Raw genomic sequence first — 20,761 nt, 5'->3', positions numbered from 1 at the left:
CCTTGCCTAGATCTTAAATCTTTGTTCAAAGACAGCTTGTTTTAATTGAAAATGTTCAGTGAGTCTCTTCACTCCTCTCACCCATGTCTCATTTCTTGACTCCAGCAGGGCCAGTGCAGTAAATAATCTGGAATGAGGCTCTCAGGGCTTAGGAAATATGTAATATTGTTGGAAAGAGAAAGAGGGTTGTCCCTGACAATTCCCACCTTTAAAACACTGTCTTTTAAACAGAGCTTGTTAAAATGATCAGCACCTCACAGAGGGACGTTTTACTGCAACAGCCCAACTCCTCTGCCTTGTAGAGCCCAGGAGTATTGACTACCAAGGAGATCTCCTAGGGTTGCTTCCAGTCTGGGCGAGTCTGGAGTTCACTGCAGGTCAGGAGGAAGGGTTCAGACTTCCCTCTGGCCCCATTCATGCACTTACTTAATCAGCACCCACGTGTTAGTCACATACCTCACCACCATAATCCTGTGAGGCAGGCATTGTTATTCACATTTTACAGGTGAGGAAATGAGGGCTCAGGGAGATGGGAAAGCCTCTGCAAGGCCACACTGTGTTTCAGTTCTCCTCTGCTGCGTAACGAATTGCCCCCAAACTTAGTGTTTAAAACCACAGCTATTCTCTCCTGTTTTCTGTGGGTCAGAAATTTGGGAAGGGCTCCCCTGAGTACTCTTAGCTTGGCAACTTTGATGCAGTGGCAGTGAGACAGTGGCTGGAGCGGCGGTGTGCTGGAGGAGCTGCTGCGGGCTGGCCAGGAATCTCTCTCTAAAGTAATCTCGCCACGAAGTCTCAGGGCCTCTCCCTGCAGCCCCTCCACGGGCTAGTTTGGGCTTCCTCACAGCATGGTGGCCTCAGGGCAGTCAGACAGCTTGCCCAGAAGTTCAGGGCCCCAGCTGGAACATTCGAGCAGGCAAGGTGCAAGTTATATCTGCTTTTCTGGCCTCTCCTCAGAAGTCCCACACTGTCACTTCTGCCATTTCTTTGGTGGCAAGTGAGTCACAAAGCCCACTCAGCTTCAGAGACAGGGGATACAGACGCCACCTCTCAGTGGAGGGAGTGTCAAGGTCACATCATAGAATAACAGGTGAGATGGGAGACATTGTTGCAGACATCTTTGGAAAGTACAATCTGCCCCACACAGCATGTGGCCGAGCCAGGATTAGGATTCAGATTCGGATTAGGATTAGGTACATTTGATTCCAAAACTTCTACTACAATCTTTTAGCCCCGTTCACAGGAACCTCTCCCTTACTCTGTGCCCCTGTAGCTCTTACTGTTTTGTTTGTTTGTTTGTTTGTTTATTTTTGGCTGCGCTGGGTCTTTGTTGCTGCGTGCGGGCTTTCTCTAGTTGTGGTGAGTGGGGGCTACTCTTCGTTGTGGCACATGGGCTTCTCATTACGGTGGCTTCTCTTGTTGCAGGGCACGGGCTCTAGGTGCACAGGATCAGTAGTTGTGGCACGTGGGCTTCAGTACTTGTGGCACGTGGGCTTCAGTAGTTGTGGCATGTGGGCTTCAGTAGTTGTGGCTCATGGACTCTAGAGCGCAGGCTCAGTAGTTGTAGTGCATGGGCTTAGTTGCTCCACAGCACGTGGGATCTTCCCAGACCAGGGCTCAAACCCGTGTCTCCTGCATTGGCAAGTGGACTCTTAACCACTGTGCCACCAGGGAAGCCCTGTAGCTCTTACTGTTGACACACGCAATGGTGATTTGGTGTCCCCAAGCCAGCTAGAGCCTGGCTAGGTTGAAGCATCCAGCCACTTCTGCAGGCCCTGGTGGCGAGACTGCCTCCAGGGTCTGCTGGTCTGAGAGCCCATGCCTGACACCAGCTTGTGAACTTTTTAAAGGAGGGGACAGAGAAGGTCGGTCACAACCAGAGGAAGAAAGCAGGTGGCAGCCCCAGAGCACAGCGAGCCTGAGGCACGTCTCACTGTCTTAAACAACTCGTCCGGCGTTTCTCCTTCTCCCACCAGGCACTGGCCTGGGATGACTCAGCCCTTGACAGAGAAGGTGCCTTCAAGTTGGGAAACAGCCCAGAGTGGTGGAAAGCTCACGGTTCTGGAGTCAGACACTCCCAAATTGGAGTCTTGACTCTACTATTTCCAGTTATATAGCTTTGGACAAGTTTCTTAACCTCCCAGAGCAAAAGGGAGATAAAAATGCCTTCCTCCCTGGGTCTTTTAAAATGCATATGTAAGCAAAGTGCCAGTGTGGTACCAGGAACTCCATAAATGCTGGCGTTCATGTCCCGGGCCACATCCAGCCCCAGCTTGGAGACGTCTTGAAGAGAGTGGTGAGAACTCACTCAACTCTTCCACAGATGCTAGTCTACCTCCATGAGCCTGGGTAGAATGATGGCTGAGATGTACCCAGTGAAGTGGCAGCTAAACTGAGGCGTCTGGAAGCTGAGAAGGAGTCTGCCCTGTAAGGCCTGTGGGCAGAGGGGAGAGTGGTCTGGGAAGATGGAATGGAATGGACAAAGGTCTGGAGGTAAAAGAAGTTCAGTATCACTGGAGCATGAAGGTCGAGGGGTGGAAGGTGGGAGGCAACAAGCACAAAGCTGAGACCTAACTACAAAGGACCCGGTAGATCAAGTTCCAAAAATTAAACTTTAAAGGCAACTGGGAGCCACTGAAGGGTTTTACTCAGCTGGGTGACGTAGTCAGATCTGCGTTTTAGAATAACTACCCGCCCACCCCACCCCCACCAGCAACGTTATAGAAAATGGAGTAGAGGCAGGCACTCTTATGGCAGGAAGGCCATTAGGACAGGATGACACAATTCAAGGAAAAGATGGTGCTGGCCTTTTCTAGGGGAACAGCAGGGGCCTGGAGAAAAGTGGAGAAACTGAAGAGATAGGAGGTCCCTTGGGTAAGAGTTGGTGACGGCTTGGACGTTCAGAGCTGAGAGATATGAGATAAAAGATAAGTGCTTTGAATGAAGTCAGTTGAGAAGCCACGGAAGTAGGGGGCAAGGGCACCAATCATAGACCTGAGAGAGGAGTATTGTGGGAGGCTTTACTAAAGAGACATCACCTAACTGGAGAATTGATAGTTAAAAATTAGCCAAAGGGAAGGGGAAGACACTTCAGGGAGAGGAAACAGCTCATGTGAAGCCCCAGAGATATGATAGATAATGCACAGAGCATATGCTCCATGTTGTTGAATAGATGATTGCTGTGCTAATTTATACTAAAATGTGAACGGTCAATATGGAATTGACCCTTTTCCCCTCCCCAGGGAGTTTGTACTTTAACAGGTCACGAACGCTTACCCTAAGGATTCATAATTGGTAGATTTCAAGGTGGAACGGGGATACTGTTTAGGGTGAGAGGGTTTTATCATTGTCCCCAAGGTTACCAAAGTAGAGGACTAATCCCCGGGGTCAAGTAGGCCTTGGTCTATATGCAACAAAGGGTCTCTTGCCCTTGGGTCTTGCTTATCTGCCTCCACCCCAAGCCACCTGAAGGCAGACCATGGAAGCCCAGGGATTCCCAAAGGGATGCAGTAGGTTCTAAAAGCTCTGAACACAGGCTTCGGGGTAAGACTACCTAGACCCATATCCTGGCTCCTCTCCTTCCCGGTTCTGTGACCTTGGGCAAATTATTGGACTTCTCCACGTCTCAGTTTCCTTATCTGGAAAATGAGGAAAATAATAGTATCTATCAATAATATTTAAGGTTTCGTGAAAATCAAAAAAGACACTACATACAGCACTTAGAACAGTGAGTGGTGATACTGTTTTGTTACTGTTATCATTTTTCTTACTAGTCCAAAGTTGCTCCTTAACACCCACCCTTGCAGATATGAAGCTGGGGCGGAACGTGGCGAGAACGTTTCTGGATTATTACCGGCTGAACCCCATGGTCGAGAAAGTGACGATCCCCATGCCAAGGCTGCGGTAAGTGCTGAGCAGAGCGGCGGGGGCTTGCGTCCTGCTTAACCGGCTTCTTGTTCAGGGGCAGCTTCCCTTAGCCTCTCTCTGTCCCTCGGTTTCCCATCTGTGTCACGGGAAAGATGATCGGCCCTGCCGCAGAGAGTGTATGGGGCAGAAGGGCTTAACAGCACATTTCCTGACTTGAAGTATCATTATGGGGTCCGACAGTGAGGGGTTGGTCACATTTCTGGGTCTAACATGGGAACCGACAGGGATGGGAGTTGCTGGGAGGCTGAGTCCAGTCACTTGCTCCAAGCTAGTCTGGGTGTTTCCATATGCTACTTCATCTGATAGCTCCTATGTCGTCTAGGCTCATAAGGTCTCTGATCCTTCAATTTCCTCATCTGTAAAGTGGGGACAGTGGTGCTCACTTAGAAGATTATTAAGAGATGTGTGTTATTGCACCCTGCACAGTGCCAGGCATGTATGTACCCCGAGCGCATGAGAGTCCCCTTCTGTCAAGATGCAAAGGCTCAGGGCTGAGAAGACACACCCCTGAGAAGTTTCCCCTCAGGTCCTCTGCTGGGACCAACTTCTTGAGCTGGTGAAGAAAGAAGGTTAGGAGATGGGTGTCCTTCCTGAGGGCTGGACCAGAGCCCAGAGTGCTGGGTGTTCCCATGACTGCTGGCGGTGAGCCCAGTGAGCATTTGGGCAGTGACACCCGGCGGCATCTGGAATGTGCTGGCCCCGTCCTACCTCTTGACCTCATCTCCTACTCTCCTAGTGGTCCAGCTTCCTTGAAGGACATGACGATATCCAACTTACTGCTCCTGCCAGACCAGTCTTCCCACTGACCTTGCCCATGACCTTGCCCAAATGCTTGGCTGTCTCAGGGCTTTTGCCCTGATGCACCTTCCTCCCTACCTGTTATTAACAAAACACAGTGTTAATCACTACTATTTATTGAGCGAAGTACTTTTTGTATATGGTCTTATTCAGTCCTCCTAGACAATTTATTCCTCATATTACAAATGAGGCAAAGGAAGCTCAGAAAGGTGACGAGAATCACCTGAGGTCAAAGATATTTTGGCAGAGGCAGAATTTGATCCTAGGCGTTTATGATTCTAAAGCTGGACTGAAGTCCAGCTAAGCTCCACCTCAGTGTGGGTTCAAATTCTGTCTCAAGCTCATGCTAGCTGTGGGATGTTAGGCAAGTTTCCTGGCCTCATGAAACCTTTCTCCTCCTACCTAAAGTGGGGGTAATAAGGATGGTTTTAAAAATTAGATACAAGCGTGGTGTACTGCCTGGCAGCCAGTAGGTGCTCGATAAATGTTTCCATCTTGTCTGGCTTCTGGGGTGCAGTCCCAGATTTCCAGACAGCTCATCACAGCCTGGGGCAAGTCCCTGGTCTTCTCTGGTTGGGCTGGATGATCTCTCAGGACCCACGTCCCATCAGGCCGGGAGTCCCACCTCTTGAGTCTCAGCTCCACAAGGAGTCTGCATCGCAATGTACTCTGACTCATACTTTGTCTCAGGTTGTTCACCCCCATCCTGGTGGATTAGTCTTCAGAAGGAGCATCTCTGTTTCTTCTCTGTGCTCCCACAGTGCCTAGGCTGTACTGAGCATGCGTGCATGTGTACATCCCTTCATTCACTCAGGAAAAACAACACTTTATGCCAAGTCTCTGGGCAGAGGGGGTGCTTGAACGAGTAAATGATTAATGCGTGACCCCGACGTTGAAGAGCTCACCTCTAGAGGATGGTGCTCAATTCATCCTTGGAAGTCATTGGTTATGTTCTTAAAAATTTAAAGCTCTATAAAACTCAAAAGAATTGTTAGAGTCTCATTTACAAGTTAATTTGGGGATTGTCTCTTTCGGGTCCTCTGTCAGCCTGAATAAAATTATCCTGATCCTTTCCCACTTTGTTCTTGAATGTTGCACTGTCAGTAAAATGGTGCTGACACCCAGGGAGAGTAGCGATCATCATCACGCAGATGGGGTGTTGAGGCCCAGGGAGCAGACAGGGTTGGTCACAGCCATGCCTAGAGCCAGGGCCCACCATCCCCAGCCTGGTGTCCTCAGCATCAGTTAGTAAAGAGTTCTTTGAGATGGGGGAGGCGGGACCCTGAAACTGGGTCTAAAGCATGCAGGGGAGTTCAGGGCCCTGCTCATGGGACCTCATTTCCCTGAGCTTTGGAGCCCTCGTTAGAGAAGAGCTGCAGAGCTCATTCCTCAAAGTTCATAGCCTTGAGGACTTGTGGTAAATGCGCCCACCCTTCACCTAAGAAAAACAAAATAAAAACTCTCTCCATCCCCACATCTCTGCCTCATCAAACTATGAATATCACTTAGCTCTCAATTGGTCAGCAGTTCTTGAAAAAATGAATCTCAAGAGGATACAACGCTCTGATTTGGGACTTGAATACTTCCCCATTTTTGTATTATTTTCTACCCAAGCATCAAATAACATACATGAAAGAGCAGTTCTGGTCTTAAAGGAAAATTATATGTTTTGACTCAAGATTAGTCTTTGTTTTCTCTCATCTCTATGGATAATTATACTGTGTCAGTTTCCACCCGTGTGCTGGTAGGAGCCTGTCAGCATCCCTGGGTGCTGTGCCACCCTTCGGGGAAGGGCCCTGGGGAGGCCAGGATGTGGGCCTGAGCGTGCAGGCTCAGGGACGTGGCGTTGATGACCAGAGCTGAGACCCCACGCTTACCTCAACCACAGTGACGCAAAATGCCCCATCGAGGTGCATACAAATTAGACAGGGGAAATGAGCAGGCCGGGTGAGCCTCTGTGGGGAGACAGAGCATGCGCACGGAGGGTGGGCCTCGAAGTGTGAGGTGGCCTCAGGCTCAGTGCCAGTGGGCTGCCTCCACGCTGGGGTTTGGATATGCGTGCAGGGCATGGGGGTGGGAGTCATCAGCTCTGCGTCACACTGGAGCCCACCATGTGGCAGGCCCTGCACTGGATGCTGGGGGAACACAGATAACCTTTGCCCATCAGGAGCTCAGAGTCACAGAGGAGAAAGCATGTACACATGCAAAGATAACAAACAATACTGAGCAATGTATAAATGTACCCAGTTACCTATCGGATTGTGCCCTCTTTCAAAAAACCTTCCATGGCTCCCCATTTCAGTTCCTCTTCTGGCTGTTCAAAGCCCTGGCCTACATTTAAAACTTCATATGCAGCCTCCTAGCACACACTTTTCCCTTGTGAGCACCTTCTCCACCCCACCTGCTTTCTACCACTTTATACCCCAGTCAGCAAGTCATACCTCCATGTTCATCCTTTTCCTTCTTTCTGGAACGTTCTCCCTTACTGTCTGTAGATGACAAATACCAACTTATCTTTCAAAGCCCAGTCCAGATATCATATCTCTGTGTTTTTGTCCTTGCTCTCCACCTGAGGTAGAGCTCCTTCCTCTCTGCTGGATCCCGAACTGCATTTTGCACACACGTGTGCATGGTACGTCCCACAGTGTATTGTCACAACATCTTTGCATGTCTGGCTCCTCCACTAGATGGGCTGCTCCTTGAGGAATTATTTTTATCACTCCTGTATCCTTAGTGCCAGGTGTAGAGCCTAGCTGAGAGTAGGTCCTAAATAAGCCCTAAATGTATGAATTATAAAATGGTAGAACTGAAGAAACCCCTAAGAATCATCTACTTCAACCTCTTCGTGTTATAGTGAAAAGTGAGACCCAATCAGAAATTACTCTCCCACACCATCTGGCAAACATATGGCAGCCAGCAGGAGTAGCCCAAGAAGGCTTCATGGACGAAGTGGGGCTTGAACTTGGTTTCAAAGGACATGTAGCATTCCAATGGATGAAACAGAAAGAGGAGAGAGGGCATTCCAGGTTGAGGGAAAGGGTGTAAAAGGCAGGGAGCTGAACCTGAAAAGACACATTCTAAGGCAATGACAGGCCAGGATGTTTAGGGCAATAGAGATGATAAAGATGGGACTAAAAATTCATTCAATTCATCAAACAACCTTCAAGCATCTACTCCATACCACTCAGGAATTGTAGAGAAAAATCAAATGCATCCAACCCACAGTCCTGTGAGAAAAATAGCTGGGCAAAGAACTCCCTAGAAAATGGTGTACTAAGAGATTAGGCACAAAGTGCTGCAGAAGCCTATGGAAGAGAGAGGCTTATTTTCTGGGGAGTCAGCTTCCCAAAGGAGGTGAGTCTGGAGGGCACGATAGGAAAAGGAACAGCTCTGTGGGGCCCAGATGTGAGATGCTTGCCTACCAATGCCTCTCTCTGTGCTCCCATCTTGAGCTGCAGGTGCTCTTTGGCTCTGTAGTGGCCCCAGAGTCATTCTGCACGTTCACACTCCTCCCCAGCCACTGTACACCCTCTCCCCATGCACACCATCTGCCTGGGGCTGCCCCACCTGTGATCATACCTGGGCTTCACCCCCAAAGAAACAAACCCATCTTATTTCCCATGCTTCCTTTGGGTGTGAAGACCCACACTCTCAGTGACATATGATTGGCACCTTGTAATTGGCAAAACTCTTCCCCAACCCCATTTGCCAGAGCCTATGATGCAGGAAGGACATGGGCTCTACTATTTTAGAAATGAAGAAACAGAGGCTAGAGGAAAAAGGGACTTCTTCAAGATCACATCGCCTGTAAACAACATTCCAAGCATATGTTCCAGGCTGTTGATGGGTACTAAGATCTAGATGTATCTCACCCATGCTAGATGGCCTTCCTATGTTAGCAAGGTCCTTCATGAGTGTGGAATTTTAGACAGTGAGGCTTCCTGGTGGAGGAGCTACATTAGGGCAAGGTGTCCCTTTTGTGTGCTGCCACCTGTTCTGTCTTTACCTTATTCATGACTCATCAGCAATGAAGGAAAATGATACTCCAGGGCCAGAGCATCATGGGTTATAAGAAGTCACATCTTGAATCCTAAATCAAACAGCCCAAGAGGTTCCCATATTTGTGGCATTACCATTTTCTTCCATGCATTGTCGTTCTTTATTATTTATTATTTTGTGTAATTATTTTGTATAACCGTCTCCTCTACTAAACTGTAAGCAGCCTGAGGACAGCATCAGTGTCTGACTCACCTTTGTCATCTCCAGAGTACAGTGGACCATACCTAGCACCTAGCACCTAGCGCCATGCCTTTGTAAGTTATAGTAGGCAAAGGAAGACACTAGGTGAGTTTATTCATATTATCTCATTTAACCTCACACCACCCTCCAAGACTGGAATATTTTATCCTCGTTTTGTAAATGAAACTCAGAGAAGTTAAATAACTTGCTCAAGGTCGTACCTCTCATATATAGCTGACCTGGGAATTCAGTTCAGTTCTTTCTGGATTGGCTAATCTTTCCGCTGCAAATAAATCTTAATCCAATGCTTGAATGAATGGCACATTAATTTATTACTCAACAACATAACCAACAAACAAGGCCCCGTATGAGGAAAAATGCAAACTGCATAAACTGGGTCCGTGCCCATCAGAAGCTCATAGCCTAGTGTGTGAGCAGAACAGACAGTGAATAATTGCTGAAGGGTAGTGTTAAAGGTATTCCATTGGGTGCTGGGTGCTGGGATACAGAGATGAACTAGACACATCTCTGCCTTCAGAGAGCCCCCAAGATTGTAGGGGAGACAGACCCACCATGAAATGCCATAATTAGGCTATACTGAGAAATATAAAGGGAACTCTGGAGTCCATGATGGTTATGAAGGGAATGAGGTCCCTGGATCTGCCAAGCTGGAATTTATCTATGGGTTCATGCCCATACCATCGTGAAATGGATAGAATGAGTTAGAATCAAGTTGGAAATGTGGAAGACTTGTAACTATAGGACAGTTAGGTTTTCTCCAGAACCAGAATGATACAACGTATCCATCCATTCATCTAACAGTCATTCATTGAGTCATGCTGCCTGCTTTGAACCAGGCCCTGGGCTGGGTTCCTGGGATGCAGAGAAGAGGAAGACAAGACCACTGCTCCTAGGAGGTCACAGTCCGGTGTGGGGAGATAGACATGCACACAAATGACTGCAATACAGTGTGTATATGTGCTGTCTTTCTTCTCTCTTTCTGTTATCTCCCCCTTTGCAGGAAAGAAAAACCCCCTCCCTACAAGCACCCACTCCTGCGGGGCCCAGCCAGCAATCACCCCAACAGCAAAGGGGGCAAGAAGAGCTCAGTGAACCACAAGGACCCTTCAAACTCTTTTTAAAGACGTGGAGTCCGGGGAGGTCTTGTGGTGGCAGGAGCATGCATTTTCTGCTGGGGCATGAAATTAATCACCCTTCTCTAGTTTCCAAGATAATGGCTGTGAGATAATGTATAAGCTAGTGAAAGGGAAGGGAAAACATGAGAAATTTCATCATCGATTTTCCCTTTTACCAGTGGAAAATCAATTGTGAGCCTTCAGCTTCAGGCTTAGGAACAAAATAGGAGATTCAAACCAGATGAGTACAGATGCTATTTTCCACAACATAGAGGCCCTCACAGGAAGAGAAAACCCACACATCCCTTCTCAGGTCAGTGCTTTCCAGCCCCTTTACTGTTCTAAGTTGTGCAGTTACTACAGATGTTTACCTTTTAGACTAGGCTACAGTTGTTCTTGCTTTTAGAAATGCAGTGTCCACATTTGCTGACCCAGAACTATAGCAACAACACATACGCCGAGAAGACAAATGCACTGTTGGGAACAATGGGACAGAATTTTTGAGATCATGATGGTCTTAGACATACGGTTAATTTATGAGCTGCATGCTCCCTGACTCCCCTAAACCGCAGCATGCAACTTCAGAAAACTGCTCTCAGAGCTATGTCCCAATGACCTGGGTCGTTTCATTGAAACTTTAGCTCCTAAAACAAAAAGTATTAGCCACACATTCCAAAAGGTCTGTCTTGGTTAAGATCTCTAGATCTTGGTGTCTGAGATCAAACCTGACCACTGAAGACAAGGACATGTAAAATCTGCAGCAGTGGGGGAGGAGGCAGACCGCCAGGGACAGGAGATGCAAAAGACAAAAGGATGCACTCTGAGGCAGGTGGGGATGATAAAATAAAACAACAGCAGGGGCAATTCCCAAGGTGGAACAAGCTCAATATTGTGCATTTTTCTACAGAGTAAAGTGCCTTTGCATGATGAATGGGTCCAGGGGAGTCGGCTGCCTTCCTGTCTGTGAAGCAGCAGGCTGAGTCACCATGACAGCCTGCTAATTAAAATGACCTCCCGGAAATGAGGATTAGGAGACAGGGAGAGGAAGGGAGGCTCAAGGGAGATAGGGCCTTTAGCACAAAGCTTCAGTTTAGCATTCTTTTGTTTTGGGTTGGAGATTTTCAAACTTTGTTGCAAAAATTGAGAGCAAAGCTTATTCTCCCTTTGCTTATTGCTTTTCAGAAATGAAAACAAAGAACCATATGTTAGTCGGCTACAAATGTTGTGTTGTATATACAGCTTCTCCCCTGGGTTCTTGTTGCCCAGAAGAACAAAAATAAAGTGCTTTATGCAGCTCCTCTGTTCCTCTGGGCGTTCTTGGCACCTTTCCTTCTAGGTCTCTCACTCCCTCAAGAACCAGCCAGCTGACCCAACTTGGTGTAACCCTCACTTTACTGTCAGGGACTCTGTCATCAAGATAAGGAAGAACAGTCAAGGCTTGACTTTCCAGCAGTTCCTGCGGCAGAGTCCTGGGGAGTTTATTTGAATGCAACCGTCTTAACACGAACCAACAGTGTGGCAGAGCTTTCAGAAACGAGAGCATCTCTTAAGAAGGCATAAATAGAGACAGATCGCATAAAATCAGAGATGATAGTCCAGATCTACTTTTCCCTGGTCAGACTGCTTCCATAACGTGACCATATTTAGGCCCCCCCTTTTTTTTTGGTGCTAAGGTGGATCATTTTATAGATTTATACTGCATATTAAATGATGGCATAGTACATTTCCAATTTACATTTTACGGGGAGTAAACTGATATCCATTTTAGCAAATCTTCATTGACGTAAAAAATCATTTACTTTCATCAACTTTTTATCAATAGAATATCCTCAGTTACAGACCCACTTTTTAAAAACTGTGTTGATTAATTAGATCACAGGCTTTATAAGCTCAGGCATGCTAGTGGTTTAAGAGCAAAAATTTGGAGCCAGGCAACTCTAGGTTCTAATTCTGCATTTAAACCTTGGTTCTGTCACTTAATATCTGTGTGATCTTGGGTAAGTTATTTAACCTCTCTGAATCTTAGTTTCCTGTAAGATGGTGATAGTTATGTCTACCTCATTACAGTAGTTATGTGGGTTTGATGAACTTAGGTATGGGGAGTGTCAGCAAAGGTGCTCAATAAATGATAGCTGTTATTTGGAATGTGACCAGGATGGTGAGGTGTCTGCAAATCATTTCCCATTGGAAATGGATGAGAAGACTGGAGCTGTTTATCACTGAGATGAAAAATAAGAGGGAGCGGGGGTAGGATAGCAAGATCGCAATCTCTAAAAAGTTGAAGAAAACATGTTGGACATTCTTTTTGTCCAAAAAAGCAAACTTGTTCTATGTTGCCAAAAGTAAGAACCAAATCCAGGGAGGTAGTCTCAGTAAGACAAATTTCAGCTCAAACATGAGGAAAACCTTCTAGTGAATAGAATTGTCAACCATTGGTTGGGCTCCGTTGAGAGACACTGAGTTCCCCAGCAGTAGAGGTATGCAAGCAGAATCTGACTGAGCATCTGGAGGAACTCTCGGGGGATGCTGGAGGCTCAGTGGCATCACCTCCTATTCTCTAACTCTGGAGAGAAATGACATGAGATGGGAGTTACATTCCTGATGTCAGACAATGGAGTGTACAGCACAAAAGGTAACATTTAACACGAAACAAGTGACATTAGATGTCTCTGAATTACAGAATATGGACCCTGCTAACATTCAGCAATCCTTATGAGGGAAAAATACATGGCTATAAGGCAGACTGTAGGATGTGTTTGCAAAAGGGCTGTCTGCCTCTCCACATTGGCAAAGCAGGGAGGCTAAGGGTAAGGGGCCAGGGGTTGCCAGTGGACTTCCCTGTGGCCTCAGCCTCATCAGCAACTCCCTAGCTTTCTTAGGCCAGGTTATATATACCTAACGGTCTCAGGTATAGAGGGGAAGAGTTTCAGCACTGAGATGGAGGACAGCACCAAGCCGGCAGGTGAACTGGCTAGAAGCTACCAGCCCACCCAACCCCAGCAGGGGGCGCTCTAGCCCCTCATCTTGTCTGCTCACTTCCTTCTCAGGATAGAGCCACAGTGGGTAGAACCGGCTACCAAACCAGTGTACTAAGGAGAGTGAGACAACTATGCAAAAAGGAGGGGAGGAGAGTGAAGGGACACGCTGAGCCTCTACCTGGCTCTCACACAAATCTCCATAAACAGTGCCAGTTTTGCTCTGCATTAGTCCGCAGGCTCAGAGACAGCTGTGGCAGAGAAGCCACAAGCCGGAGGCCACCCAGATTCTTTGTGCTGAAGCCCACAGTAGAGGCTGGGTCACCTGCCTCTGATGATGTTTGCTTTACTGCTGCTGTTTCTGCTGCAGCAGCAGGAGGCCTTCAGCTACTCTCCCAGTTGCCTCTGAGTGGGGGAGGGGCACAGGATGAGCTTCTGTCCTTTCACTGTAATTCAATGACACACCTGAAATTTGCCTAAGAGGACCCCAACTCATTTTCCTAAGTAGTGAGTGCAGTGCCAAGTATGGAAATCTGGAGTGGTTAACATTTGTGGAGCATCAATTCAATTCATAAATATTTTTGAAGATTTACTGTGTACCAGGCATTGTGCCAGATGCCTTTGCATCCATTGCCTCATTTGATACTCCCGACGGCTTCTTGTGATAAGTATCATTTTCTCATTTCTCAGGTGAGGAAATGAAGACCCTTAAAGGTAAAATACTTTGTTTGCATTCATATGGCTAGTGAGAACCTGGATTCAAACCCAGCTCCCTTCCCACAACCCTACAAGGGACCTTCTCCCTTAGTTTCCGGGTAAAATCAGGCCAAAACAGGAAAAAATCAGGCCAAATCCTTTCATAATGTATTGCAAAGTTTGGCTAGTTATACTTACTTGATCCAAATCCTAGAGGAATTTCTAGGTTTTCACCTCCTTTCTCTTGGACCCTCTCTTCACGTGTAATGGTTGCTTCTAACAGTTGCTCACTGATGTAACCCTGCTCTGACCCAGTCTGGCAGCTAGGTGTATGAAAAAACTGAATCAGAGATTGAATTTTGAAGAAATAAAGGTACAAGAGCAAACATTCAACAGTTGCTCTCCCCACTAATGAAGCTCACACGGACAAAAGAATGGCATGTCACTGTACATCGTACCTTGCAATAAATCAATATTCTATTAAACTGTACTGATGCCATTTTAAAAAAAGGAAAAAAGCAGAAAGTACGTTTCCAGGCTGGGTGTATGTGTCAAGATTTCAGGAACTTGTTAGCACCTGCTGATGAAACCCTGCCTTCTTCCCATCTCTCATTTCCACACACCTGTCTGAGTCCCTGCTGGGCACTCCAACAGGGTAGGGTTTCATTTATCACTTGACATACAAAAGCTTCTAGATCTTCCAGGATTCCTGGAAGCTCAGCAAGGTAGTTGTTACCGGGCCCATCCTGGCACCTCCTGGGTTACTGACCCCAGGAAGCTAATCTAGTTCAAGTGTTGTATCATTCCCTCCTCAGTGTGTGAGATGAGCCCACTGTGTCCCTCAATTTTTGTTCAGATATTTTCTTTGAGTCCTGCCTCCTGAGCACTTTAAGGGCACCAAGATTAGAGGTCCTTTCCCTTGTGGCTCAGCTCAGCCACTGGGGTACCAGGGCAGACAGAATAGGGGAGACATTATAACATAATAGGGACAGCCTAGGCTGAAAGAGTCAGGTAAACTGAAATGTGAATCCTAGCTCTTCCATTACCTAGCTGTATGGTCTGTGGCAAAGAATTTAACCTCATTAAGCTTCAGGATCCACATCTGTAAAATGGGAATGATAATACCTACCTCCCACAGTTATTGTGAAAATTAACTATAATGACATCTATGTACAACACAGTGCCTCTAGTTAGTAATGTATTGTGCACTGAAACATTTGTTAAGAGGGTAGATCTCATGTTAAGTGTTCTTATAACAACAACGACAATAAAACAAACAAAAGACAGAAAAAAAACAGGGAAATGTTTGGAGGTGGTGGATATGTCTGTTACCTTGACTATGATGATGGCAGCATAGGCAGATACCTAATCTGCCTATGTCCAAACTTGTCAAATTGTAAACAATAAATATATAGTTTTTTGTATATCTATTATACCTCAATAAAGCTGTTTTCAAAATATAATAACATCTCTAAAATACCTGGCATAGAGTAGAACTCTCTCCCCAACCTCCACCTTTAACTTGCCAGGATTGGAAACCCCTTTCCTTGAAGCCAAAGCTTTTCTTACTCCCAAATGAAGTGCAGACAGAAGTATAAACCGCCCCCCTGAGGACAGGAATGAGAGCAGTATCTAGCAAAATGACAGTCCCACAGAGGGACCAGCGTATTTGTAAGTTGGGGGCTCAGACAGGTGGGAAGACAGCACTGAACACAACGTTCTCCTAGACTGAATTGAGGCAGAACTGACAAGACTAAAAAGAGAGGGGCCTGGAGGTTCTGCAAGATACCAGTTTTATTAAAATAACAACAAACAAATCTTAGTAAGATTTATAAGAGGCTCTTTCTCTGCTATTTTTGACCCTACAATGTCTCCAGGGTCATCTCTGTGAAGCTATCATACCAATACACTCTGCTAGCTGAAACTCAGGACTTCCCTGCAGCACTCTCACCTGTATTAACTCTATATGCTCTCATCAAACTCAGCGTGCATGCTGGACAGGGCTTATTTTCCCCATTTTGCAGGAAGAAGAAACCGGTATCGGTGTAATGAAGTCCCTTGCCCATAGTCCACAGCTCGTAAATAACTAGAACAGGACCTGGGTACACGCTTGACTCTGCCACGTCCCACTGCCTCTGTGGTCAACCCCAAACCTCACCACTAAGCTGAACAATTCAGGAAGTCACTCCTATGACACCTGTTTTAATGCTTAAAATTCACTTGTTCCCCAAAGACCTCAGGTTTCTTTTCGGCTGCCCCCATGTCAGCCTTAAATCCAAACCTGCTTCTCTCTCTGTCACCAGCTGTCTTGGTTAGTGTCTTCTTTTCCCGCCTTGTTGCCCAGGCTGGAAACCTTGCCCTTGTCTTAACTCCTGTTCCTTCCTCTCTCCACACAGCCAGCCAGTCACCAAGGCTCATTGCTTCTGCCTCTGTGATGCGTCTGCCTTCGAGCCGTATAATGGCATGACTTTGGAGTCAGATAGTCCTGAGTTTTCATGTCAACTCCACCGCTTATTATTGTTGTCTTGTGAGTCATGTAAAGCAGAGTTTACTTTCCTTATCTTTAAAATGGGGACATAATACTTACTGGCAGGATTGTTGCGCATTCTCTTTCCTCTGCCTTTTCCATGCTCTTCCTCCTCTTCACTCCCACCATCATGCCCTGCCTGGGTTGCTGGGACAGCCTCTCGTTGACCTCCCCGCCTCCCGATGCTCTCCTCTAATCTATTCTCCCTCTCTCCAAAGGAGCGTCCACGATCTCTATAAAATGTGACCCCATGTTTATTGCACCTCTTTCAGATCAGTCGTCCGAGCCAAGAGCTTGGATATCATGCCACTTTTGTGTCTTTCTCACCTCCCTGCCGATCGCCTGCCACCTCCTGCTGGTTCTGCTTGCTCAGCGTTTCTCAAATCCATCTACCATCTCCACTCTTCTTAACTAAAGAAAATCCTTCTCATCCTTCAAGACTTAGCTCAGATATTCCAACTCCACATCATCCTCCCCAGTCGCAGAGTTGTAATGAATTGCTTCCTGTTCCTGTGTCCCCTAGCACTTTGCTGATTTATCTATTTATCAATTACTTCACTGAGATGATAGTCACCTCCTTCATTATCATTTAATTCCTGAGAGCAGAAACTAGGTTTCATTCATCTCCATACTTCTCATAGCACCCAACACAGCTCCAGACATATCAGAGGCACTCAGTTAATGTAGCAGAACAAAAGAATGGACAAATCTTAAATCCAAAATTCCATTCTGAGCTTATCCTAGTAACTGGATCCTAATTACAGATCTATCTTCCCAAAGCACTGACCTCTCTGAGACATTCCACTACTCAGACTTCATCCATAGCTCCCCTTACCTCCAGAACTAAATTCCAACTCCACATGCAAGGCAGCATGCATGGCAGAGGGCTTTGGACTTGCGGTCGGAAGTCCTGGGTGGTCTTCAAGGCTCCACTCTCAAAGGACAGATGGAGGAGATAGATTCATTGGGTCGGCCAAAAAGTTTTTTTGATTTATCATAGCTCCAAAGGATTAAACTCAGTGAATTTTGCTCAGACTTTTTTTATGAAGTAGAATAATGACAGTATAAGGAAAACCCAAACGAACTTTTTGGCCAACCCAAAACTTCATCTCCAGTCTTTTCTTGAAGGCCAAATTCACTTTTAGAGCCCAAGGCAATTAGATCATTTTTCTTATAACCATAAAAACAACTATCGTTGCTGCTTCTGTGGCTACTGCTACTACTGCTGGTGCTGCTACTACTACTACCACCACCACAAGCACTGTCAGCACCACTACTACTACTACTGCTGCTACCACTACCACTATTGGTGCCGCTATGACTACTACTGCTATTCTACTACTACTATTACTGCTACTACTACTACCACCACCACCACAAGCACTGTCAGCACCACTACTACTACTACTGCTGCTACCACTACCACTATTGGTGCCGCTATGACTACTACTGCTATTCTACTACTACTATTACTGCTACTACTACCACCACCACAAGCACTGTCAGCACCACTACTACTACTACTGCTGCTACCACTACCACTATTGGTGCCGCTATGACTACTACTGCTATTCTACTACTACTATTACTGCTACTACTACTACCACCACCACCACAAGCACTGTCAGCACCACTACTACTACTACTGCTGCTACCACTACCACTATTGGTGCCGCTATGACTACTACTGCTATTCTACTACTACTATTACTGCTACTACTACTACCACCACCACCACAAGCACTGTCAGCACCACTACTACTACTACTGCTGCTACCACTACTACTATTGGTGCCGTTCTGACTACTACTGCTATTCTACTACTACTACTGCTGCTACCACTACTACTATTGGTGCCGCTCTGACTACTACTGCTATTCTACTACTACTACTGCTGCTACCACTACTACTATTGGTGCCGCTCTGACTACTACTGCTATTCTACTACTGCTATTTCTGCTGCTACTACTACTGCTTCCACTATCACTATTGGTGCTGATGCTGCTACTGCTACTATTATTATTATTAATCTGCTACTACCACTGCTACTACTACTATTACTGCTACTACTACTGCTACCGCTATTACTGTTGGTGCTGCTGTTACTACTGCTGCTACTATTACTACTACTGCTGCTGCTGCTGCTTCTCTGCCCTAGCTGAGTGCCTGCTCAGCTCCAGGCCCTGCACTCCGGGTTGCTTTGTTTTACATGTAATCCTCACAGCAACCCTATGAAGCAGATGTTGCTCCCTGAGAAGGAAACAGAAGCTCAGAGAGGTTAAGGAACCTGTCCAAAGTCACACAGCTCCTAAGTAGAGGAGCCTGGTTGTCACCAGACCCCCAGAGCTTACATTCTTTCCATTTTCCCCTGCGCCTTTATGTGTACAGTCCTAAGACTGACAAAACGATACATATGTAATTCTGGTTATAAAAAGCCTCTGCCTCAGGGAGCTCACCGGTTCATCTTCCTTCCTGTGTACGACCTCATTTTGCCTTATTCCCCTGAGCCTGGCTCTAGGCGTTCTCCTCTGCAGCTAGATGTCTGTCCCTGCACGTCCTCCGTGCCTGAGTCTCTGCCTTTGAAACAACTGCTGAGAAACGATTGTCTTACAGGCAGAGCTGGCACTACCCTTAGAGTTCTAACGATAAGAGGGAGGTTTTGCCAGGAGGTCAGGGTAGAGTAATGCAGAGGAAACCTCTGTTAACCCACCTCCTGCATTAAAAAGCAGATGCTAGCGGGAGTTTCCCCACTAAATATCCTACAGACTTCCTCTTCCTCCACTCCAAACCACTTCCTGCCCCCAGGATTCAAATTGTAAAGGGAGAAGGATTTAAAAATGTAGCCACTGGGATACAGGGTTCTGCTCCCAGCTCTGATACTACCTGGCTGTATGACATTAAAAAAAAAAAAAACCTCTTGCCCTGTCTGGAGTTACCCCAGAGCTTCGGCTGCTTTCCGGTTCTTACTCTTTAAAATGGGGACATAATCTTCAACCAACCTACTCTCAAGAGTATTGTGAGGATCCAAAGAGAGGATAAGTGGGAAAGTACAGGATTTTGACAAGTCTTTCGCAATATTTTCTCCCCTCTTTCTGAGACCTCATAAAGGTCCCCTACCTTGTCCATGCCTTGCCTTTGACCTGGATTGTTCTGTCGTTAATTCGTCCAGCAAAATGTATTAAACACCTGTGTTTGCCAGCCACTTCTCATTTCTGTCTGCTGCCCTGATTTCTACCTGTCCTTCAAGACCCCTCCTCCAGGAAGTCTTCCCTGACCTCCCAGCCCTCAGGGCTAACTCATCCTCTGAGCTTCTAGAGAACTATTGTCTAAACCTTTCACTGGCCCTTAACAATGGCTTTGGTATTTCACTTCTCCTGTTTATCAGCTCTGTCTTCCCCACTCTACTTTGCCTTGTTCTTCGGGTGAGATGATTAGAGATGGCAAAACCAGTCTTACTCATTGCTCAGGTCCCGGGGCCCAGAACAAGGCCCTGCAGAGAGTAACCATTCACTGAGAATTGGCAGGTATTGCTGCTGCTGCCGACGATAATGATGATGATGGTCATGAAGATGAGATGCCTGCTCTGAGCAGAACATTTCTGCGAGGCTGATGCTCCTTCTTCCATCTTCCCACACCCCCTTCCCTCCAGAAGTTCATAAATAAGGGCAACTCCTTAGATTTCTGGGAAAAGTGGAGCAAACCTAGCTTACAGGCCCATATAGAAAGCTGTCAAACTTTAAGGCTAAGAGCATTCATGGGAGAGAAAAAAAGAAAGGAGAGGGATGGGGAGGGGCTGGGCAAGGTGCAAAAGATAAAGTGACTGTGATGGATGTTAGTGCATGACTGTGTGTGTGTGTGTGTGTGTGTGCTGGTATATTTGCATTGTGTGTGAGGCTTTTATGAGTAACCTCCTTATATCTGAGTTTGTGACACATGGGTTTGTGTAGTTGTGAATGTATGTTTGCATAACTGAGTATTAGATTATAGATCATTGTCGATTCTAAGCACATTTTTATATTGCCTCCTAGTTTGAGGTCCTGGGATAAGTTTCTGTTTGAAATTCTATCTAATCTCTTGACATTTCATCCATATTATTGGGTCATCCCCTCTGCCCAGCCTCCCAGAGACTGTACCCAGAGGATGTCAGGGCCAACTCTCCTCCTTCCCAGTCCCAGGGAAGGCTGATGCCAGTTCCAGCCAGACCAATCCCTCAGGGTAAGAAGCTCACCAAGAGCCCCTTTCCTAACCCCATCAGTGGGTGGCCTCGTGTTGACGGCTCTTTCCTCTATGTCAGCCTTCTTCGTGCTTCTGCCTGTTTTTCTCTTTCTCATTCTTCAGTCCAGCCTCGACTGAAGGTTGAAAACACAACTGTGGCGTGGTGTTGGGAAGGGAGAAGCTGCTCTCCTTAATACCCCAATACCTCTCCAAGCTGCTCCTGGAGAACTGAATGGTTCAGAGCCACGATT

At 46.6% G+C, this 20,761-nt stretch overlaps 1 protein-coding gene across 1 annotated transcript in view; it reads left to right on the top strand.

Moving 5' to 3' along the window:
• The window catches only part of AGBL4 (AGBL carboxypeptidase 4), a 1,405,329-nt gene extending 1,395,198 nt beyond the window's left edge, over positions 1 to 10,131 (top strand). The window contains exons 12-13 of the mRNA XM_057530807.1: positions 3,804 to 3,900; positions 9,983 to 10,131. Coding sequence (XP_057386790.1) covers positions 3,804 to 3,900; positions 9,983 to 10,103 — 218 coding nt within the window. The 3' untranslated portion in view covers positions 10,104 to 10,131. The remainder of the gene's footprint in view (positions 1 to 3,803; positions 3,901 to 9,982) is intronic.
• Positions 10,132 to 20,761: the final 10,630 nt, after the last annotated feature.

Source organism: Balaenoptera acutorostrata, chromosome 1 (genome assembly GCF_949987535.1).
Source record: "Balaenoptera acutorostrata chromosome 1, mBalAcu1.1, whole genome shotgun sequence".
NCBI classification, from domain to species: Eukaryota; Metazoa; Chordata; class Mammalia; order Artiodactyla; family Balaenopteridae; genus Balaenoptera; species Balaenoptera acutorostrata.
Note: the sequence above shows the minus strand (reverse complement) of the source record. Positions and strands in the feature narration are given on the sequence as shown.